Here is a 25,002-nt window from a genome sequence, read left to right on the forward strand (position 1 = left end):
AAGTAAAGGAAAAAATAAATAAATAAATAAATAACAATAATTAAAAAATAATAATAATAACACTGAACAAGTAGGGAGAGATAAATAACCCGCATGCATAGATGGTCATAAGAGTATATATATATATTTATATATATATTAAAGAAGAAAAAAAAAAAATGCAGAAGGGGGATAAAAATAAAAAAATAAAATAAAATGATCTACATTCTAACCTCGACAAAATCTGGTCGTAAGGGCTGAATATATCTAACCCATTTGCTCCATAATTTGACAAAAGTATCCTTTTTAAGGCGAATTGAAAATGTAATAGATTCCATTATGTAAATCTCATTCACTATGTTTATACACTCCGACATCGTAGGGGGCCCGGGATGGAGCCAGCATCTTGTTATCGCCTTTTTGGCTGCTACTGTCAAAATACTAAACAGGTATTTATCTTCATGTCCATGCATATTGTCAAAATTTGCCAAAAAAATTGTGGGAAACTGTAGTGGTATGTTATTGATCCTAAATATATTAGTTAAAGCTTTATGAAATTCAAGCCAAAAGGGTTTAATCTTTGGACAATCCCAAAATATATGCCAATGCCCTGCTTCCTGGGACCCACACAACCTCCAACAATTGGCTGTACCTGTGCCAAAGTGTACCTTTTGTCTTGGTGTTAGGAAAAAGCGCACCAAGCACTTCCAGCTAAACTCTCGCCATTTATGGGAATTTGTACATTTCCAAGAGGATTCAAATACATCAAACCATTCTTCATTAGATATTGAAAAATGACCTTCATTTTCCCATTTTTCTTTGATGTAGTTCGTAGAGTGAGACCTCTTTGTTAAAAACCCTTTATAAAACTTGCCAATAACACCTTTCACTATAGTATTTTTATAAGCTTTCAAAAAAATTGTCAAAATCGGGTCATCTATCTCAGTTTTGGAAGTAATATTCTGCTGGAAATAATTACGCAATTGAAGATATCGAAAAAAATCAATATTGTTGAGCTTAAAGTCATTCTTTAGACTATCAAAATCTTTTAGATTCCCATTACAAGTGAGTGAATAAAATGTCGTCACACCCTTAGAAATCCAGTGTTTGAATGTGCTATCTATCTTGTTGGGACCGAACCCAGGGTCAAATGCACACCACTGCATGATCTGTATTTTGTCATCCAGTTTATATTCTCCTTTGACTTTAAGCCATATTTTCAATTGTGTTTTAATCCAAGGGTTTTTAATAGTTTCGATATATTTGTCTAGATTTGTATGAGCTAGGACAGCATGGATTGGCGGATCCTTCAATATTAAGAGTTCTATGTCTTTCCATCTAGCATGAAATTTTGATGAGCACATATAAATGAGTGGCTTGATCTGAGCTGCATAAAAATATCCTTTAAAGTATGGTAAAGCCATGCCTCCCATTTCTTTAGAGAGCTGTAATGTTTTATATTTGACCCTGGGTCTTTTACCCTGCCAAATGAATCTAGAAATGATTTTATCAATTTCACAAAATTCTTTCTGGGAAATTTCCACTGGGAGGGCCTGAAACAAAAACAGGTACCTTGGAAGCACATTCATTTTGATACTATCGATTCTTTGGCTCAAGGTGAGGAAAGAGATCATGTTCCATTTTGTAATATCCGCCTTAATTTTAGTTAATAAAGGGCCATAATTAATTTCTCCCAAAAGAGAAATATCCTTTGGTAAAGAAATGCCTAAGTACTTCAGTGATTGTTGGTCCCATTTAAGAGGAAATGTTTTACAAAGCTGTGAAGGAGGGGAGTAGTTAAATGTTAAAAGTTGGGTCTTTTGAATGTTTAATTTATAGCCCGAGTATCGGCCAAATTTCTGCAAAATATTCATCAACTCAGGAAACGTAACAGTAGGCTCCGAAATATATACCAAGACGTCATCTGCGTATAGGGCAACTTTATGGACTTCCCCATTTATAGGAATGCCTTTAATACTGTCAGTCTGCCTCAACCATTGTGCTAGTGGTTCTATATATAAAGCAAAAAGGAGCGGTGAAATAGGACAGCCCTGTCTCGAACCACGCTGTAGTATAATTGATTCTGAGAGGTGTCCATTAATTTTGATTCTTGCAGATGGTTGACTATATAGTGTACGAATAACCTGAACAAAATTGCCATGAACCCCTAGTCTTCCCAGTACTTTGTAAAGAAAAGCCCAGCTGACTGAGTCAAAGGCCTTTTCAGCATCAAGACTCACGAGAAGAGCCTCCAGATTATTTTGTTGTATATGGTGTAGGATATGTAGAGAACGTCTAATATTATCATGAGTTTGTCTCTGCAAAACAAAGCCAGTTTGGTCTGTGTGTACGAGATGCGGAAGCATATTTTCTAATCTTTTGGCAAGTATAGCCGTAAACACTTTATAGTCAACATTCAGCACAGAAATTGGCCTGTAAGAACCACATTCTGATTTATCCTTTCCCTCCTTAGGGATAACCGAGATAACTGCTTCACTCCATGACGGTGGCATCTTAGATTTTTTTATAACTGTGTTAGAAGCCCTTAGAAGACTTGGCAATAACTCATGACGAAATGCTTTGTACCAATCTGAGGGGAAGCCGTCTGGACCTGGTGTCTTATTAGCTTTCAGTCTAGAGATAACGGCATTTAGTTCCTTCTCAGATATTTCAGCTGTCAATATGTTATTGTGTTCTTCAGATAGAGTAGGCAGATTAAGTGAATTGAGAAAATCCTCCATTTGAGATTCACTCTCTAAAGATGGTTGAGTATATAGACTTTTATAATACTTCTCAAATGCTTCTTGTAATTCTTCTTGTTTATACAGAGTAATTCCAGAATCAGGATGTTTAATTTTGTAAATTGTGCTATCTGCTCTTTCTTTTTGTAGTTTTCTCGCGAGAATTTTTGAAGCTTTAGGGCCGGCTTCATAATATTTTTGTTTTACAAAAACAAATTTCTTTTGAATTTCCTGTGTACTCATTAAATTTATTTCATTTCGTATTTTCTTAATCTCATTCAGTAAATTAGGGCATTGCTGCTTCTTATGTTGCATTTCTAAATTCTTCAATTTTTTGTTAAGATCTATCCATCTTAGTTGTTTTTCTTTCTTATTATGTGCACACCATGATATAATTTTTCCCCGAATTACCGCTTTTAGAGTATCCCAAACAATGGATGAATCGACCTCCCCAGTATCATTAATGTCCAGAAATTCTTTGATCTCCTTTCTCATCAGAGCCACAAACTGGGGGTTATTTAGAGCACTTGTGTTGAGTCTCCAAAGTGTGTTTCGTGGAGAACCCTCCATTTGTATTGTACAATAGACAGGGGCATGATCAGATAAGTCAATAGAACCAATATCGCAACTGGTAAATCTATAGCGGTCTCTTGAAAACACAAAAAAGTAATCTATTCGAGAGTATGTATTGTGAGGGTGAGAAAAAAACGTATAGTCGCGACCTGAAGGATAAAAATCTCTCCACAAATCCAATATCCCCAGTTCTGTCATCAGGCCATTCACTTTTTTATGCATTGCAGTCATGGATCCATTCTTTGATATGTCGAGGTTAGGGTTAAGACGGTTTAAGTCACCCCCCCAGATTACAATTCCTGTTGCGCCAATCATCAAGTCAAAGACCTTTCTATAAAAGACAAACTTACTTCCGGGTGGAACGTAGACATTACAAATGGTTATTATTACATTGTTGATCTTCCCTGACACTACTATATACCTCCCTTCTTTATCAGACTCCTCTGAAATATAGTCAAATGGTACTTTTTGAGATATTAATATAATAACTCCCCTCCTTCGACCATTTTTATAAGATGAAAAATATGCCCTTGTATAACCCATTCTTTTTAGCTTTTCATGCTCTGTTACTGAGAGGTGTGTCTCCTGTAACAATACAATTTGTGCTCCGGCCCGTTTTCCAGATGACAAGTCTTGAAAACAAAACCCCTCCACAACAGTCCCTGAGAAAGACAAAGGTAAAACACAACCCTAAAAACATAGTCCAGTGCAGTTCAGCTTTATCATACCCTGTGGGACAATTTAGTTTGCAGCCAGCGGTCACATACAACGGACCATCAACACAGCACAAAAAACACATATTAATATTATTCATGATAATAATTTCATAATATTATTCATTTAAAAGACCAATCGCTCTTGGGATCATGGACTTCTTGAATCTATTGGTGTTCCACTGTGGAATATTATAACAACGCCCGGACAAAAGCAGGCGGCACTGACTTTGACTGACAACCCCCTGGTGCTAACTACAGCACCGGTAAGTGTCTCCGCACTGACGCGCCGCTGTGGCCCGTGGGGTATTGCGGGTTGTTGGGTTATAAAAAGAATAATTAAATCAAAGTACCGCCCGTGTTGCTCCTGATGTTGTGTGTAGCTTGTGGTCTGAAGCCGTTCTGAGTAGGGATGGGTATCGTCAAGGATTTATCGATAATACTACCCTTATTGATACTCATTATCGATCCGATTCTTTAACGGTACTCTTGTTTTTCTGTTCCTCTGACTAGGAAGTTGTTGGACGGCTCATTTTAGATTGCGCCCTTTCCAGTGCAAAAAAGGAAAAGTCTTTCTCTTTCGGTTCCGGAGATATCGGCCGATGAAAAGGCTAATATGAGCCCATATATCGGTCTGGCCCTCGCTATGACGTCACCTTTCGTCAACCATCAGCCTGTCCAGTCGACATGAAGCCGAGCAGCAGAGAATGGCCTCCCGCTTAGACATGAAATGATCTCCAGCGGTTTAACCCACCCCTAAAAGTTCCTTTCCTTTTTGTGATTACATTTTCTATGGAGCAATAAATAAATGTGTGCATTTTTCTCTTACCCCCACAGTCTGGGTCCTCTTTGATCCTTCTGTAAAAGAGAAAAAAGGGTGTTACAGATTATGCCCATGAAATCAAAACAACACTGAAACAATATAGTTTGTATATTGATGACACCAAATTAGTGTAATAATGATAATTATAATAATAGCGGGCAAAGTGTTAAGTCATTTCGGCATGAAGTAAAGCAAGGATTAGGAGTGAAGTGTGCATGAGCCACAAAATGAAACACGGTAAAAGAAAACCAGATCAAAATGCTGAAATAAAACACTTTCTCAGCGGGTCCGATGGCGCTGGTCCAAGTTTGTGTGGAGTCCGTGTCTGATAAATTCCCTGAAGGCACAATGGCCTTGTTCTGTTGTGGACAGTCCGCTGTCATGTCTGAGCCTGCCTTGGCGTTCTTGTGGCACAGCCGGCTGACTGGTAACCTGACTGTTCTTATCTGGCCCAGTAACGAGCCATATGTAATAAATCAAGTGTCAGTAATCAGGTAGTAAAATCACTACTGGCCCTGAAGTGGACATGTGGCGTCTGTCCTACAACAGTCACAACTGGTGCGGGCCACAGCGGTCAGAACAGGCCGTGGCCCATGTGTGCAGTACCATTGAGTGAGCCACTCGCTGTTTGTGTTATGTAAGAAACTTACATACACATACATACAAGCGGCTCACTGTGAGCCACTTACTTGTACTTGTATGTAAGTTTTCTATTCTAAACGGATGAATAGGCTTAGTACTTATATACATTATATATAATGGCAAACCAGATGTTTAAACAAACACTTTATAAAATGACATTTTTGCATTTTTTCCCACTGTCTGACTTGAAACCATAATGAACTTTTCCTTTTTTTAGGCCACTTAGAATTTGTCACTTTCTACAAAGTCAGAAGTTACACTAAAACTACTATACATTTAAACTAAGCCCAGAAAACGATGTCATGTCCTTGGAAGCACAAGTCTGGTTCATGCTTGGGTGCAATTTCACGACACTTGAAGGTGCCACGTTCAATGGTAAAAACAATGATTAAATGTCCCGTCATACAGATCAGAAAGAAGGCGGGTTCTGTGTCCCAGAGAGGAACGTGCTGTGTCTGAAATGGTGAAGATGCTGAACCTGGTAAGAGAGACATGGGCTGAGAGGGAACTCTGCCAGGAAGAAGTTCTGACTCCAAAACAAACATCAAACAGTCAGATTGGAGATCGCAAATGCACACAAGGATTTGCAGATGCAAAGGATAAAGACTTTAATTTTGGAGACATGTTCTGCGGTCGGACGAAAAGAAAATGTCATTGTTCGGTCATAATGACCATCTGGAGGAAAAAGGGGGAATCTTGCAAGTCTGAAAAAAACATCTCAGCTCTGATCTCAATCCAGTTGAAAATGTAAGGGACGAGCTGAAAAGGCATAGGCATGCAAGGTGGCCTACATTTGTGGCTCAGTTACACCAGTTCTGTTTGAAGGAAACTCTTCGCTTTGGAAAAAGTAATCTCTCATTTATTAATATAATTTCAAGGCTTCAAGGATTGTAAATAACCGCACACACAAATGCGCGCCACCCCTCTAGATCCGCCCCTGGAGAAATCATTTGTGATTCTACAAATACAACTTTTCATTTGATATTTCCTTCTGCATTTAAAGACATCTATGTTGACATTTTTGTACGGCCCAGCAAAGGGCCGCGGAACGAGCCAGCTGTAAGCCAGAAGAAACGTAAGGTTGTAGGCCGTTCTAGCCCAAGATAAATTTGCCAGCTGTCTTGGCTCTAAACTCACCTGTTTTCCTCCTCCGCGGGCTCCCACAGCTCCTGCTCCTCCTTCAGCTTCACTTCTGACATGTTTCACTGCGCTCTGTCCGCTTTAAGGCGAAGCTTTGGGGAAAAGAGTGTCTCACTTCTGTTCAGAGCTAACGCTAGCACAGCAGCACAACACAGCGCTCACTTCCGGGGTCTGAGCGGGGTTGCCAGGTCCAAGAGGTAAAACTAGCTCAATTTCCTTTTTTCAATTTCCAGTTATATTAACGTTACAAACACTTATGCCAGGGGTTAAAACATAATAATAATAATAATAATAATAATAATAATAATAATAATAATAATAATAATAATAATAATAATAATAAATACAAATAAAAATAATAATAATAAAAAAATAATAATAATAATAAAAATAATAATAATAATAATAATAAAAATAATAATAAAAAAAATAATAATAAAAATAATAATAATAAAAATAATAATAATAATAATAAATTTAAAAAATAAATAATAATAGTAAAAAATAAATAAAAAATATTAATAATAATAATGATAATAATAATATTAATAATAATAAATAAATACATTTAAAAAAAGACACAAAAATGACTGAGGCAGCCCTGGGCAGCAGCACTTAAGAAAGGTTAAAGCATCAAGAGTCTTTATAGCTTTGGGGTTTGAAGAGGAACGTATTGATTCTTTCTATTGTATCATTTCGAGCAAGTAGAGTTTAAAACATTTTATTTTTACCGGAAATTTATGAATCTGAAATTTTGCTAAAATAATCCAAAATTGTATCACCTAGAATCGTTTAGAGCTACAGGGATTGTAAAAACCAAAAAGCACATCAGAGTATGTAAGCGAAAAGTTACTAAGAACCTCAAAGTTCAGAGTGCATCGTTCTGCTATGCTTTTAGAAATAACAACGCCAAAGGTAAGTGACTTTGGATTTGACAGGGATATTATATAAGTACGATTGAGTACAAGATTTAATTGGGAGGAGTTCACATTTAATAGGACAGTAGTTTTAAAATCACTGGCAAAGTCTCCATTTCACATGAGCCGAGTTGGCGCCTCTTGTTCTCTTGTTTTTTCCCCGACGTATCGTCATTATGATAAATAAAGAATTCCAAACCGCAGACTTGTTCTCCAAGAATCCGGGCTTGTCTTTTGTTGCGGTCGTTGGATCATCTATATCCAGTTCAGACAGCGCAGGTGGAGATTTTGCCACAGTGCTCTGCTTTCTGGCCTCTGAGCGGGCTGTGTCTGGGCTCATCACATCGAGACTTAGATTACCTTTAAACAAACCGGGCATTTGAATGTTTTTCACTTGTTCGAGTCCCCATATGTGTTTTCAGGTCAACATGGAAACAAACTGAAGCACTCGAATGGTTAATCTCCTGTATGACGCCTCATGTGTGATTTCAGATAACTTTTTCGTGGATAACTCTTCTCACAAACAGGACAACTGAAAGGCCTTTCTCCTGTATGAAAAGTCATGTGTGTTTTCAGGTGATAACGTTGTGAAAAACACTTTGCACAGACAGAACACTTGAAATGCTTCTCTCCTGTGTGAGTTATCATGTGTCTTTTCAGGACACTATTTCGTGAAAAACTCATTGCACAGACAGAACATCTAAACGGCTTCTCTCCTGTGTGAATTCTCATGTGTAATCTAAGATTACAATTTCGTGAAAAACTCTTATCACAAACAGCACACCTGCATGGTTTCTCTCCTGTGTGTGTCTTCATGTGTGTTTTCAGATAAGAACTTTGTGTAAAGCTCATTGCACAGACACAACACATGAATGGCTTCTCTCCTGTGTGAATCCTCGTGTGTTTGTTCAGGTTACTATTTCGGGCAAAACTCTTTCCACAAACAGAACAAACGGAACGCATCAATGGCTTCTCTCTCAAGTGAGACCTTATGTGTCTCTTTAGGTCACGCCAAAGAGCAAATTTCTTGGCACAATCTGAACATTTGAACGGCTTCTTTTCTGTGTGAGTCCGTATGTGCCTGTTGAAATTGGAGCGAGTTGAACACCCTTTCCCACACTGTGAGCACTTGTGTGGTTTGTCTGGGCCTTCATCTTCACTCACGTTGCTCGCATGAGCCGGCTCCTGCAGCTGTTCAGTGTGTGTTTGTGGAGCGGGACTTCCAGCTGAAGGAGTCCAGTCTGCAGAGTCGTCAGTGTCAGAGGAATTCTCCACCTCCGTTTCATCTCCGTCCTCCTCTTTAACTGTTTCAGGAAGCAGAGACTCTTCCTTCTCACTCCTCACAGAGACAATGACTGGGAACACTCGGATCGACTCCTGTTTGATTTGAATCTCCTTTGGTTCCTCTTTAATCTGGACCAGACTGGGAGCAGCCTCATGTGGACTCTGAACACCTGCAGGGACAGACAGACAGCATAAACACCAAGAGGAAGCAAGAGGTAAAAAACACACAGCATCTCGTCAGAACACAAACCAAGCCTAATGGAGGCAGCACAACTTACAACGTTATACTATCATCTTGGAATGCATGGTGTTTAACCTCTTAACTCCCGCCTGAACCGAGAACATTTTCTCCAGGTCAGCTTTACCCAAATCCTGTAGGCCAGTGTAACACCTCATTTGAAAGCTAAGATCTACAAAACTCATCTAAATGGATCTTTTTCCTCACGTCATCAGATTTTTTCCCCATCATTTTTTGGGGGGTGTTACTAATTTTTGTAACTTTTTGGTATTTTTTTTGTCAAATAGTAAATTTTTTGTCACTTTTTGTCACATGTTCCATCATTTTTTCATCATTTTTTGTGAATTTTTGTGACATTTTTGCCATTTTTTCATCATTTTTTTGTGACATTTTTGCCACTTTTTCATCATTTTTCATAATTTTTTGGTCATTTTTTGTCCATTTTTCGTCCAAGTTTTCTCAATTTTTTGTCACATCTTCATCATTGTTTTCGTCTCAGTTCGGTCGCTATTTTCTCACCTTTTTTCCAGAAGCTTTTGGACTGGGGTAAAGCCAAACTAAAGAAAATGAGCTCGGTTCAGGTGGGAGTTAAGGGGTTAAATAATATTATATTAGCTGTTTGACCACAGTTTATAGTTAACACTTTTGCTTTCTTTTGTGTGTAGTTAGTGCTATACGTCTGAATGAGTCGTCTGTAACATTGTTTCTGTTGGTATTTGCTTAAAAGCTTCTTTTTGGTCTGATAAGCTGCAGCAGTAAATGCGTTGAAGCAGGTCTGACAGTAGTATTCAATGTATGCTCAGCACAGTTTGCATTGTGCAGCGGCATCAGCTTGTGGCAAACTTTCAGCATTATTTTCAGCATTTATTTTATTTGACCTTTAAAGTAGACCTTTAAAGAGTGTGGAATTCGTTGAACGTGTTTTTGTTATGTTTTGTGACCTTGTGAGGAGTTGGGGTGGAATGATGGAATGGAATCTAATTGATTTAATCTTCCATCTGTTCCTTTTTGAACAAAGCAACTCCAATGCTTTTCAATGGGGGCCGAGTGGCGATATGGAGGTACAACAGCAATGGCGGAGCAATGGCAGTGTCGTGGGTCATAAAGCAGAGCAGCAAGCGCCCATTGATTTATGCATTTAAAACACCCACTCGTCCATAAGTTGGAGGTAGTCAGAACCCTGTTATAATATATAGAGAGGATTGCATCGCGACCTCAGAGGTGGACCAAGTGGCAGAATACCATCATGTACGTGAGGCGTTGCAGAAGTGTGGGTATGCAGATTGGAACTTCACTCGGGTGTCGAACAGAAGTCAATGTAACAAGCCCAAAAACAGAACACTGAACAACCACAAGGCTCAGATCACCCTCCCGTATTTGGCCAACTTGTCACCATCCGCTCCCACCGCATCTATATCTGGTGGGTGTGGTCACCACGGAGAACAGCTCTGAGGATGGACGGATGGATGGATGGGCAGCGAAACTATCAGCTCTTTCTTAAAGTAAATCCAGTTGTTTTGATTCACCTTTTTTGAGTTATGCATTTAAGTGTATCGAAAATAAAAACATTTCTCCAAATCAATTATCGCCCCTTTTCCACACACTTACCCTCTTTCTCTCTTAGCCTCAGTGCAGCGCACACACCTCCGATTCCCTTCGCCCTGATTGAGCCTAAAAAAACTCTCTTTTCTTGTTACTTTATAAACCAGGAGAGGCGCTGTGGTATGTTTTGTTGTAATTATACTTTCTATGGAGCAATAAATAAACACACACATTTTTCTCTTACCTCCACAGTCTGGGTCTTCTTTGATCCTTCTGTAAAAGAACAAATGGTTTCAATATGACCATAAAATCTAAACAAAACAAGTGAATGTAGTTATTGTACTTATACTGGAACTTTGGGGTATGGGCTGCTTATAATGCCTTATAATTTTCTGTTTTTGGCTGTAAATATTTAGTTAACACTTTAATAATAACAATGGCTTACACTCTTCTTGCGCTTTGTAGCCTGTGTTACCCAACTACAGCATGTGCGGGGGGGGGGGGGGGGGGGGGGGGGGGGGTGACTGGCATGAGCTAGTATATATATATACAGTATATATATTATATATTTCATATATGAAGTACAACAAGCAAATAAACTCACCTGTTTTCCTCCTCCGCGGGCTCCCACAGCTCCTGCTCCTCCTTCAGCTTCACTTCTGACATGTTTCACTGCGCTCTGTCCGCTTTAAGGCGAAAAGAGTGTCTCACTTGTGGTCAGAGCTAACGCTAACACAGCAGCATAACACAGCGCTCACTTCCGGGGTTTGAGGAGGGTTGCCAGGTCCACGAGGTAAAACTAGCTCAATGTCCTGTCAAACACCGCCAAATATGTTCAAACTGTGTAATCTGGTGCATATTGGGTGAGCACATTTCACTTAGTGCTAGTATGCAGTGGTAAAAAATCAAAACGTTATGTTACATAACATGAATGAGCAAAAACATATTATTCACGTAAACTGATATTTGTTATCTAATTCATTAACTACTTATGTGCAATACAAATATTTTTATTTAATTTAAGTGACTCTAAGTTTACTTATGTCAAGAAAACTAAACTTCTAGATTACTTTTTGCAGAGTTTAAAGCGAGGATTACTTTTATAATTTTATTACATGTTTCTTTAACTGTAAAAATAGAGTTTGTGTGTCCCAGTGGGGTCCCAGTGGGGCCCCAGTCCCTCAGCTGCCCGAGTCAGCTCCGCCCCTGCTCCTGGGCCGTGTGTGAGGAGAAGAAACAGAATCCAGACGACACTAAAGCTGAAACCTTTGTCAGACTCATGACTTTGTTCCTGTTTGTCCCGGGCTGACTCAGACTACACTGGAACATGTTCTAAGCTATGCTAGTTTTCTGCTGGAGGAGTTAGTAAGATGTACTTTTGAATGTTTGATATATAACTGAATAGTGATTAATTTTACCCTGACTATGCAGGTTGATTTATTGACCTGATTCCTGTTTTGTTGGATCCTGAGCTGAGGACGTTCTGAACGCTGCAACATCCCTCCCTGTGGACCTGGGCCCCATCGTACATCGCTAAGCTGTGATATTGTGCACAAAACAGGCTCACACTACCTGGTTTCCAAAATTGAGCGCTCTTGGGTATATTTGAGTTTTGTGGACTGAAAGCAATAAAGGCCAGGGGTAGGCAAGTTTGCTCGGTGGAGGGACGGTTTTCTTCATTGTCAAAAGTCCAAGGGCCGGACCCTCCAATTGAAGGATTTGAAGTAAAGCATCACTTTCTATTATGCCAGTGTTGTACATCAAATACACTGTAAAAATGTCCATTTAAATTAGATAAATTGCTTAAAATCATTGAATAAAGGTTTTTTATGTTAAATTTATGTCGGTTTGAACTAATCTAAGATCAGATAAAAAGGCTAATGCCAATGGAACAAATAGAAATCCCACTGGAAATCAGGAAAATTCACTTTTCTGTAAAAAATATTTATTTTTCACTTGAAATTATACAAAATAATCTGAATTAAGAAAAAACGTGTGCTTGTTCCATTGGCAAGAATAGGTTTTATCTGCTTTAAGGCCAGACCAAATCCACTCAATCTTTAGATTTAATCTCTTAATTCAAATAGATTTAAGTCATTTTTACCTATAGATGAGTATTCTTTTAGGATTATGGCCTAAAAGGGTGCTCTGTTAAGACATTTTAAGGAATTGACAGTATTTTTCACATTTCTAGAGTACTTTAACAGGCATTTGATCTCTGATTTGGGTCATAATATTTCTCAAAATCATCTCGAGGGCCAGAGTTTGATAATGGAGGGCTGGTTTTGGCCCCCGGGCCTGACTTTGCCTACCCCTGCTCTACAATGAGAGGGGTAGACAGAAGAAACAATGTGGAAACAATGTGGAAATTATAAATAAATGACATGGTAAGTTTATTTACAGTGTCCAGGACTGAATGACTCGCCTGTCATTCCATGGGGTTCCATAGTGTTCAAGGTAAGAATCCAAAACGTCTCTCAAGTTTATCTATATCGCGCATTTCATACAAAAGGCAACTCAATGTCAGATCAGTTCAGCTTCTTTGTTATACAAAGTCTATTTTTATTTCACCTTCATTCCTCCTTTAGAATTTAAATACCTGAGTACTTGTATCGATCTTAGATATAGGAGTTCACTTTTTACATGCTACACACGTTAGCTATCCTCTGCATGAAGATTCATGTGTCGTTTCAGGGAATGATTTCGTGGAAAACTGAGTGCACAGATGGGACACCTGAATGGTTTTTCTCCTGTGTGAGACCTCATGTGTCTTATTAGGGTAATATTTTGTGAAAAACTCACTGCACAAACTGTACACCTGAAAGGCCTTTCTCCTGTGTGAGTTTTCATGTGTGCTTTCAGGTTATCATTTCGTGAAAAACGCATTGCACAGACAGAGCACCTAAATGGCTTCTCATCTGTGTGAGTCCTCATGTGTGTTCTCAGATGACCATTTTGTGAAAAACTTTTCCCACAAACGGAACAGCAGAATAGCTTCTCTCCCAAGTGAGTCCTCATGTGTCTCTTTAGGGCACTTTTATGCACAAACTTCTTTGCACAATCTGAACATTTGAATGGCTTCTTTACTGTGTGAGTCCGTACGTGCCTCTTTAAACTGGAACGAGTTGAAAACCCATTCTCACAGTGAGGGCATTTGTGTGGTTTGTCTGGACCTCCATCTCCACTCACATTGTTCCCATGAGTCGGCTCCTGCAGCTGTTCAGTTTGTGGACTGGGACTTTCAGCTGAAGTCCAGTCTGCAGAGTCGTCAGTGTCAGAGGAATTCTCTGCTTCTGCTCCGTCCTCTCTGTTCTCCTCTTTCACTGTTTCATGAAGCAGAGACTCTTCTTTCTCACTCCTCACAGAGACAATGACTGGGAACACTTGGATCGACTCCTGCTTGATTTGAATCTCCTTTGGTTCCTCTTTAATCTGGACTGGACTGGGAGCCGCCACATGTGGCCTCTGAACACCTGCAGAGACAGACAGACCATAAACACGTTATCGTCAAATGACAAAGGCTTTGAAGCAAAACACCTCAACAGCAGAGCTAGAGGGGAGGGGGGGCTGTGGTGATTGACCATCCCCTGGTGCAAACCCTACCCAGAATGGCTGTCGGACCGCATGACTCACGAAAAAACATCAAACATGTTAGAAAACCCAGTGACCATGCGATCTTCAGTCGTACACACTGCAAAAAATCAATATCAAGCCTTGGCTTAAATGACTGCAATTGAGGAAATGTATCTTGTTTTGAGTGGTTTTCACTCTTTAGACACTTTTCCTGATCGGACCAAGTTTACTTTGCTTGTTTGAGGACATTTCATACCAGTTCTAATGTAAATCTCGCTTGAAATAAGAAAGTAATATTGCCAATGAGGTAAGAACAATTTTCTTACCCCATTGGCAAAGAAAATTACCTGAAATAAGGACGAAATGTATTGAAATGAGTCAGAAACATCTCAGAACAAGTGAAATAATCTAGGACAAATGCCCAACAACATCTTAACCAGTCAAAACAACAAAAAAATGGATTATTATGCTCAAATTGAGAGGTTTATACTAGTCTAGTTAATGACTTTTTGCAGTGCGTTGGTCATGAGCAGCTAATCGCGGCTTGTTGCCTCCTGTGACTGCACGAAGAGGCTGAAAGATTCTTAATATTTGTGCACCGTGATGTAGGTGCACGGTGACACACTAGCTTATTGATGACCAGACTACTGTGTAAATGAATGGGCCCACAATGGCAATAGATTTGAGTAACATTGGGTCAGAAAGTTGGCAATGAAAGGGTTCAAATATTTAAAAAGTTATATATTTTTTATATCTATGACAAGAGGAGAGTTACACCATCAAAATGACAAGTTTTAAAAATATTATTCCTTCTTCGTTTTTTTTAAGCTCGCATGTCTCACATCTCGCACATTCATGAAAAAACATCATCAAAATAAAGCATCCATGAAGGAAATGATAATATAGTAACGCACTGTGACTTGGAAAAGTAAGTTTAACCTGATTACTGGTTAGGGAATAGAAATGCATTAGATTACTTGTTACTGAGAATAGTAGTCAGATTAAAGTGCCTGAATCTAATAGGTAGCGTTCACGATTTAGAATGTGATGATGTCATAATGGAGGGCAAGGCCAATACAACTCTATGGGAGAAATGCAGTTTTTGGAGGAAAACTCCAAAACGAAAATTGACAAATGTTTTTTATCATTAGTATTTGATTGTGATTGGATTCACAAACATGTGATATTATTTTTATGTTTGAAAGTCCTTTCTATTGGACAACATCATGGTCATGTTTTCGCATATTGTCACCACTTTTTGACATTTTTCAGAGATAATAATTGTACATTAGCTCATATGTGCCGACAGAGCAGACAATGAACTTTGTGACAGTTTTTGTTTCATGTGGATTCCTCCAGTAATGACTGAGATATGAGCCAAAAAACAAAGACATAAAAATATGCATTTTGTCAGTTACCACCGTTACCATAGTTACCGTCAGTTGACCTCCACCTCAATGTTAAACTATAGGCTCTTTAGAATGTTGTGATGTCACGTGAACGCTACCTATTTAGTAAGAGGACACTTTTTACTGGCATCGCTGCTCCGCATTCTTTTTTGGCCTCCGTGCGGCACACAATTCCAGCTAATTCCTTTCGTAAACTCTCTGTACTACGTTAGGAGATGTTGTGGTACGGTCTTAGGAATAAATAAACTTATTAGTGATGTGCCGAAGCCTCGGGAAGGGGTCGTACCACGTGACTGATTCAGGAAATGATTTGCGGGTTTGGAGCGTGATTCAAAACAAAAGCAACAGTCTATTTTGTGTATTTGAGTTGGACATAAACAAAGTAACACAAGCACATTTCCATCACAACTCTATAAATTTGCAAATTTAGTCTTTCAGTCCCACCATTTATTGTAAGCACTCAGCATGTTATACATGCGGACCTGTCCCTTTTTAAATCCAGATTAAAGACTCATCTTTTCAAACTTGCTTTTAATATTAGAGCACACTGAATTGTGTCCAGGTTGTAAACATTTGGTGTTTCTTTTTATTGTTTTTATCTTTCTGTGAAGCACTTTGGTCCTCCTGGTGTTGTTGTAAAAGTACTATATAAATAAACTTTTACTGATTGATTGATACATTTCTTGTCCACATGATGGCGTAGTGGAGCAAATAAAGCACCTTGATGCTTCGAACCATGTGTGATGCAATTGGCTGTGAGACTTCAATGCTTCATCTTCATCTTGCCATCACTAAAACTTATGCATTTTCCAGTTTAGCTTTTCTTACCTCTGCTGTCTGGGTCCTCTTTGATCCTTCTGTAAAACAACAAAAGATTTAATGACTATGCTCATAAAATACATACACATTATAGTTTGTACTGATAATAATAATAATAATAATAATAATAATAATAGAAAAAATCTCGGAAAAGGTTTAGTCTTTACGACATGCCGTACAGCAAGGAATAGGTGTGAAGTGCGCATGCGCAATGTACGACCTAAACAAAATGAAAAGTTGATAGAAGAAAAGCAGATCGAGATGATGAAATAACACTGTCAGGTCTCAGTCTGTGTGGGGTCCGTGTGTGATAAAGTCCATGATAAAGACAAAAAGGCCTCGTGTTGTTGTGGACAGTCCTCTGTATCTGAGAGAGTCCTGTCTTGGCTCTAAACTCACCTGTTTTCCTCCTCCGCGGGCTCCCACAGCTCCTGCTCCTCCTTCAGCTTCACTTCCGCCATGTTTCACTGCGCTCTGTCCGCTTTAAGGCGAAGCTTTGGGAAAAAAAGAGTGTCTCACTTCAGTTCTGAGCTAATGCTAACACAGCAGCACAACACAGCGCTCACTTCCGGGGTCTGAGGAGGGTTGCCAGGTCCAAGAGGTAAAAGTAGCTCAATATCTTGTCAAACACCACCAAAAAGTGCAATCTGGCCCATTCAGTATTATTAGGTTGGTAAAACATCAAAACATTATCAAGAGGCTGAACTCCCTCCCTTCCCTGCCCTCCCTGTGCTTCCACCCGTGAGTCCCCAGCCCCCGCTTTACACCTTTCGATTCATATCAATGAACTGACAAATAAAATCTTTGAATCTTGAAATGCTCTCTGGTCATGTGACCCTCCAGAGCACATGACACACATTGTTACATGTATGTTCACAGATGTGTCTGATGAAGGGCTGCCAGCGAGAGTAATGGCATTGGTGAGCGTTACAGACGTGTGGATATCACAACCGACTACCGTCATGTTTTCCATAAGAATTCACATCCTCCAAGGACAGGTAAGTTTATTGTAGAGCACAATTCATACACAAGGCAATTCGAAGTGCTTCACAGTTGCATAAAATGACAAGAAAGCAGATCAAATCAATAAAACATCAACATAAAAATAAATGACAGTAAAAGGCAAGAGTACAGATAAAATACTATACAGAGAAGTTGGTCAATTTTAGCCTTTCATTGCTTGATATATAATCATATAGGAAAACATGAATTAAGGTGATGGCCCTAGATCAGGGGTGCCCAAGGTGAGGCCCGCGAGCCAAATTTGGCCTGCTGGTACAATTCCATTGAGCTGCCTGAGACTGACCTACTTTTGCGCCGCATATGATTAATACCAATTATAGCAATGGCTCAATGGCAAATATGGATGCAGTACACTGTTTGGCCACCAGTGTCAAATTGGGGGCGCTGTTTCACTCCTATCGCAAAGTTAAGGAAACACTTGGTCTTGGTGTTTATCAATCCCAGTTTTCCAACTTTTATAGCGAAGGTCGTTGACGTCAACAAAGGTCCGTGTTAAAAACGCACTTGTAGAAGAATTGATGCTGAACTGACACTTTCAAAATGAACTTATATGGCATTTCTTTGAGTTAAATGAATGAGGTAAAGTCACTGTAGATACAGGCTTTTGGCATAGTTAACATGTGTTTTAATGTAGCATGTTGTTTGGATAGATAGAAGCAAATGCAAATATACACGGAAAAATAAAATAAAGTCACAATTATTATGTTATATGTGTTTAACACTTGACATCGCTGTATTTAATTAATTACACCATGTTGAACCACTTAAGTGAAAAACGTGAATAACATCTGTATCGCAAGTTTTTTTTAGCACCGCCCAGCCATGAAGTTTAGTTTGTTTCTGGACGGTCGTCAAGTCTTAAAATAACGTCAAATCAAGTCTCCATTTTACATGAGCTGAGTTGTTGCCTCACACATACATATCGTCATAATGGTAAATACAGGATTCCAAACCACATAGTTGTCCTCCAAGGATTCGGACCCATCTTTTGTTGGATCATCTATAACCAGTTCAGGCTGCGTGGTTGGCTGACTGGTTTCTATCTCGGGTGAACTCCTGGTGTGTGTTTTCGGGTTCATATTTTGTGAGAAACTCATTGCACAGCTTTAGCACATGAACGGTTTCTCGCTATGTGTTTTTTTAGGTCACCACTTATTATGAAACCCTTTCCACAAACAGAACACCTCCATGGTTTATCTCCTGTGTGAAACCTCATGTGTACGTTCAGGGCACAATTTTGTGTAAAAGCCTTTGCACAAACAGAACACTTGAAAGGCCTCTCTCCTGTGTGGATTCTCATGTGTATTTTCAGATAACTGTTTTGTGAAAAATTCTTGCCACAAACAGAACAACTGCATGCTTTCTCTCCTGCGTGAGACCTCATGTGTGTTTTCAGGTTACCTTTTTGTGAAAAACTCTGTCCACAAACAGAACACCTGAAAGGCCTCTCCCCTGTGTGAGACCTCATGTGTGTTTTAAGATTATCGTTCTGTGTAAAACTTCTTCCACATTCAGAACAGCTGAATAGCTTGTTTCCCATATGAGACCTGACGTGTCTCTCGAGGTCACTCTTATGTGTAAACTTCTTACCACAATCTGAACACATCTGTTTCTTCTCTCCCATGTGAGACCTCATATGGTTCTTTAGGTCACTCCTATGCCCAAACCTCTTACCACAATCTGAACACCTGTGTGGCTTCTCTTTTATGTGAGTCCGTATGTGCCGCAGTAAATTGGAACGAGTTGAAAACACTTTCTTACATTGAGAGCATCTGTGTGGTTGGTCTGGACCTCCATCTTCACTCACATTGCTCCCATGAGCCGGCTCCTGCAGCTGCTCAGTGTGTGTTTGTGGAGCGGTACTTTCAGCTGAAGGAGTCCAGTCTGCAGAGTCGTCAGTGTCAGAGGAATCCTCTTCTTCTGTTCCATCTCCATCCTCCGTGTTCTCCTCTTTCACTGTTTCATGAAGCAGAGACTCTTCTTTTAAACTCTTCACAGAGACAATGATTGGGAACACTTGGATCGACTCTTGTTTGATTTGAATCTCCTTTGGTTCCTCTTTAATCTGGACTGGACTGAGAGCAGCCTCATGTGGACTCAGAACACCTGCAGAGACAGACAGACAGACACAAAAAACATTTGATCATCAAATGACAAGTCTTTAAAACAAAACCCCTCCACAACAGTCCCTGAGGAAGACAAAGATAAAACACAACCCTAAAAATATAGTCTCTCAGTTGCAGAGCTAAAGGAGGGGGGGGGGGGGGGGCTGGGCTTTGACTGACAACCCCCTGTTTCAAACCCTAACCAGAATGCCTGTGAGCTTAAAAGGAATAGGCCACCGTTTTTACATACTGAGATATGCTCTTACTTCACTTTAGTCGAGTTAATATATCCCCGTCTGGTCTTTGTCCGTGCGCTCTGCCAGGCAAACGGAGCACATACGCAGCCTCTCCCACATGTCATATAGCTCCAAAAAAGCTCACGATAGAAGCTACCAAGCTCTTCCACGTGTTCCCTATTTAAATAAAGTTACGTGAAGTGTTTTCATGCGAAGTATATTTACACAGAAATGTAGCATGTCGATTTTATAAGCAAATAAAAAGGGGGACTATATTGTGAGGCGTAATGATACGAGGAGCAAAACGTCCGCGCAGTAACTCCTAAAGACTTCCCCCTCTCACTTCCGTCAATAACCTTTAGGAGTTACTGCGCGGACGTTTTACGTTTTACTCCTCGGCTAAAGTGAGGTAACAGCATATCTCAGTATGTAAAAACGGTGGCCTATTCCTTTAAGGGGCTGTTTGCACGTTGATTGTCTCCAGAAAAACGCAGCAATAATATCCTCCATAGATCCGCTTTTTAAGAGATGCACTGATCCAGCTTTTTTGCTTCCGATACCGATACTGGGGGTCTGAGTGTCTGCTGATATCCGATATTAACCAATTCCAAGAGACTTTCTTAAAGTAATTGCTGTGAGTCAAAAAGTTAAATGGACAAACTGGACTTTTATAATTAAATATGCCCCGCTATTAAGGTTACATTAACATGAGCAACTCACATACATTTATTTGATTATTACAACTTGTGCATAAAGATTTTTTAATCAGTTATTCTTTACCTTACATTTCATATACTAATATATAGACACTTGGCCACTCACTGCAGTGGCCGATTATTCTATTAGACTACCATAGATGATGCTGTTTCTGTCCCAACCTTGGTTAGCTGCTGCTAGCTTGAGCATATTATTGCCAACTCCGCCATTGAATTCCCAGGTTCTGCTCTTCAAAATGTGGTGCAGAATGTCCAGATTCACTTAGATTAAGTTAGTTGGTGAAAGCCGTGTTTTTAAAACCTTTCAGCCTTTTTAAGTCCAGGCTGAAAGGACACCTTTTTACTACTGTCTATGGAGATTGATTGTTTTTTTTGTTTTTTAAATGTAATTGTAACGAATTATTTGTTTAATTGATTTTCATTGTTTTTAATGCTTTTTATTGCGTTTTTAATGCTTTTTATTGCGTTTTATATTGTGATTGGTGTGGCTGTGAGGCACATTGAGTTGTCATGGACTAGTATTGGTTCAGTATCAAATATTTGTAGCTGATACCCGATATCATCTCTGATATCCGATACCAGTATCGGATCGGTGCATAAAGAAAAACAACTTTGTTTAGCAAATGGCACTGTGCCAAACACGTGCTTTTAACAGGGTAGCTCCAGCTTTGGCCTAGTGAGTCAGAGCCTCTTCCTGGCAAAGGTCTATGTCGGTGCAGGACTTGTCTCACTCTGGATAATGACAAACTCTAACCAGGTTCAGCATCTTCACCAGGTCTTTTGCATTTGTTCTTTGGTTGATATTCACATTTCCGACACAGCACATTCATCTCTGGAACACAGAACCCGCCTTCTTTCTGATCTTTATGATGACGGGACAATGACATTTACATAATTGTTTTAACCAATTAACCTGAGCCTTCAAGTGTCTTGAAATTGGACCAAGGATGAACCAGACTTGTGCTTCCAAGATCATTATATCATCATCTGGGCTTTCCCAAATTGTTGTATGTAAACTTCTGACTTTGTAAAAAGTAATAAAAAAAAAAGTGTAGAAAATTCTATCTCTCATTGTTCTGGAAGTGACAATAAGAAATATTGTTTTAAAATTCTAAAAGCTTTTCCTTCGCTGAGCTTTAGTTTCAGGTTCTGAAACCAAAGCTCATGCTTTGCACCAGTTGCAGCACATGTTACCACAGCAGCACATCCTGTTGCAACTGACGGAAACTGTACCGTACTGTCGGAATGACTTTAAGTAGCACGAGTAATTCCAATCTCAAATTAACATTATTAAGACAAGGATTAAAGAAAAAGTAAGCCCATGCACTGAAATGTTTTAATTCTTTTGTTAAATGTAATGCTTTTCAGGCCTTAACTTTGGCATGATGAAATGTAATATTTTTTTAATGATTTAAGGCCCCGTGGCGCCCCTGTTTTAAATACACAGTGAGTCGACAAAGAAAGACCGTTGAGACCTGTTTCAACTTCCTCAAACCTTTTGGATGTTGTGGCTTTCCGAAGGAACTCTGGTGCAAAAATAAGTTATTACGAATTATTTACAGACTTTTATTTGACTATATATGCGGTAAATGAGAATCCTTAAAATCTATTTTATGATTTTGAGTTAGCCAATCTGTGTACAGACAAAGGCCAATAGAGATTTCAGGGTCTGATACTGATATGAGTTTTTTCATTTAATTATTTAAATATTTTAATTTTGTCCTTATATTCTACTTAATGAACCTAAAAGTTTGTAGTTTCTGTCCAAAAGGTTCAGTACCAAAGAAAATGTCTCTATTAAATTAATATAAAACAATCAATAAACACTCCAAACAAGATACAAATGTGTATAAGGATGAACAGAACAAAGGAAGACTGGTGGAGTGCCCATTCTTTGAGAGCCACTGTAAAATATAAAATATGATGTAAAATATAACGTAATCATGTAAATATAAAGTAAATTTTTTTGTGGTCATACCGCCTATGCTATGCCCAATCCCGTCAGACCTTGGAAGCTAAGCAGGGAAGGGCCTGGTCGGTACTTGGATGGGAGACCATTTGGGAACACCAGGAAGCCTAGCGAATGTAGTGTGTGAGTGAGTGGTTGGTGGTGGTCGGAGGGGCCGATGGCGCAGACTGGTTGCCTCGCTTCCGTCAGTCTACCCCAGGGCAGCTGTGGCTACAATAGTAGCTTACCACCACCGGGTATGGAGTGAATGAATAATGCAATGTAAAACGTCTTTGAGTGTCCAGAAAAGCGCTATATAAAACCGATGCATCATCAAAATATAATGTAAAAAATATGGAATTTATGAAAAATGTGTCAAGGACTTGTATGTCTTGTCTTTGTGTTTGTTTGTCTTGTCTTGTCTTAGTCCGGAATTATCTTTATGTGAAATGTATTGTGATTTTGGTATTGTTATGTTATTTATATTTTTTGTTTTATTCAATGTCTACTGTGACTGTGTCTATGTCTGAGGTGAATGAATGAATGAATAAAAAAAAAAAAAAAAAAAATGTCTCTAAAAAGAGACTTATCAAATATAATTGAATACAATTATTAAAATGAATATAATTATTAGGAAAAAATTAACTGCGATTAACCGTGATTAATCGCATTTCACAAGTGCGATAAAAACATTTAATCTATTGACTGCCTTAGTTTAGACAGACGCTGTGTGATTCCATCAGGCCTTATTTTAGGTGCTCTGAACGTCACGGAAACTCCTCCAGAAGAGGGCGCTGTCTACGTATAACCAAATATTTTAGTTATTTTATATGGGGCAATAAATAAATGTATTTTCCAGTTTGGCTTTTCTTACCTCCACAGTCTGGGTCCTCTTTGATCGTTCTGTAAAAAAAAAAAACAGGTTTTAAAGACTATGAAATCAAAACACTGATACATGTTTAGTATAAAACAAATTATTTGTACATAAATGTCAACAAATTCGTGTAGCAATAATAAATAAAATAATTAACTAATTAATTAATAACAGAAATGGAAAAGTTTAGTCATTACGACATGCCGTAAAGAAAGGAATAGGAGTAAAGTGCGCATGCGCCATGTACCGAGTAAACAAAATGAAACGCGATCAAAGAAAAACAGATGACGATGAAATAAAGCGGTTCAGACGGAGCTGGTCCCGGTCTGTGTGGAGTCCGTGTGTGATAAAGTCCCTGATAAAGACACAAAGGCCTCGTGTTGTTGTGGACACTCCTCTGTAGCTGAAAGAGTCTTGTCTTGGCTCTAAACTCACCTGTTTTCCACCTCCGCGGGCTCCCACAGCTCCTGCTCCTCTTTCAGCTTCACGTCCTCCATATTTCACTGCGCTCTGTCCGCTTTAAGGCGAAGCTTTGGGGGAAAAGAGTGTCTCACTTCCGCTCAGAGCTAGCGCTAGGTGTGTTCGAGATGCGGTTGCGTATCGCCTGGATGATCAGCGAGGGGAGCCGACGCGACGGGGGGCGGAGAAAAAAGTCTGAAGCCCATCCGACCCTCCACATGCAGAACAACGAGAGCGGCCTCAGATCACGCAGCGATCACGTACAAGCAAAACAATATATTTGTCAATGAAATTTAACTTAAAAGTAAAATAAAACATCCACATTCATCAATATACAAAGACAAACCGTGTGCGCCTTCTGCACTAACATGTAGGAGTGGCTAGAGTCCATTTTCAGTCACTTTTTGTTTCCGACAGCTGTAGTTTCGCTTAGAACTTTTTGTGTCGTGTTCAGCAGTCACTGTGAGCCATCGAAACAAGTGCCTTTTGCGCTCTATTTCCTTAATCGACCACAAGGGGTCACTAGCCCAACACAGGTCTGGCATAACAATTGTGGATGATCAACTTAAATTACAATATAAACAAAAAAGTAAATATGCAACATTTCTTCTGCGACAGCTACAAAGAGCGATAGAAAGTGTCGTTAAGTCTGATGAAGGGAAGAAAACTGTTGAGCATTACAGTTGTGCAGATCACACAACCAACTACTGGCATTTTGTCCTTAAGAATTCAGCCTTTGATGGCTTCATGAATATCTAATATTTTATCATATGAATACATTATTTAAGCTGCTGCACCAGAAAATCAAAACTCCAATCGAACAATTATTCTTCAGGCAAATTCACCAACCTATTACAGTTTAAATTTCGATCAATCAAAACTTTATTTATAAAGCGCTTTTCACACACAAACGCATATAAAGACACTCTCGCCCGTCAAACCCTCCCCATATTTACAGGCATCACAATGGTCTCACACACGCGCACAACAGAATCAAAATAAAGGTACGTAAGGCTGGGTACAGATGAACACAGTGAGGCCCATCAGAGGAGCCGTCTTCCCCAGGAGCAGCAGACCAGCCGCGGCCACCCGAGGCACCGACACGAGGGTCCCCGCAGGAGGCCAGGCAGAGACACCACACCTCCACCTGGGCACCCACAGGACAGCACCCACACAGCCACAGCCAGTCACTGCTCCCGAGGCAGAGGGCTCCTTTAGAGGAAGCACTGGAGATTTTAAAAATAAAAG

The 25,002-nt window shown here is 39.4% G+C and overlaps 1 protein-coding gene across 5 annotated transcripts in view; it reads right to left on the reverse strand.

The window, feature by feature from the left end:
* Positions 1-25,002, reverse strand: part of LOC306973039 (uncharacterized protein) — a 79,112-nt gene that overhangs the window by 39,046 nt on the left and 15,064 nt on the right. The window contains exons 1-2 of one of the 5 annotated variants that reach the window (XM_079569843.1): positions 23,731-23,858; positions 23,296-23,324 (exon numbers count right to left, since the gene is read on the reverse strand). The exons of 1 other annotated variant lie outside the window; for it this stretch is intronic. In XM_079569843.1, coding sequence (XP_079425969.1) covers positions 23,296-23,324; positions 23,731-23,792 — 91 coding nt within the window. In that variant the 5' untranslated portion in view covers positions 23,793-23,858. Of the gene's footprint in view, positions 1-10,836; positions 10,866-16,792; positions 16,889-23,295; positions 23,325-23,730; positions 23,859-25,002 lie in introns of those variants that run through there. 3 more of the 5 variants (XM_079569842.1, XM_079569838.1, XM_079569839.1) reach the window with 3 other exon arrangements.

Source organism: Gobius niger (assembly GCF_951799975.1).
Source record: "Gobius niger genome assembly, chromosome: 13".
NCBI lineage: Eukaryota > Metazoa > Chordata > Actinopteri > Gobiiformes > Gobiidae > Gobius > Gobius niger.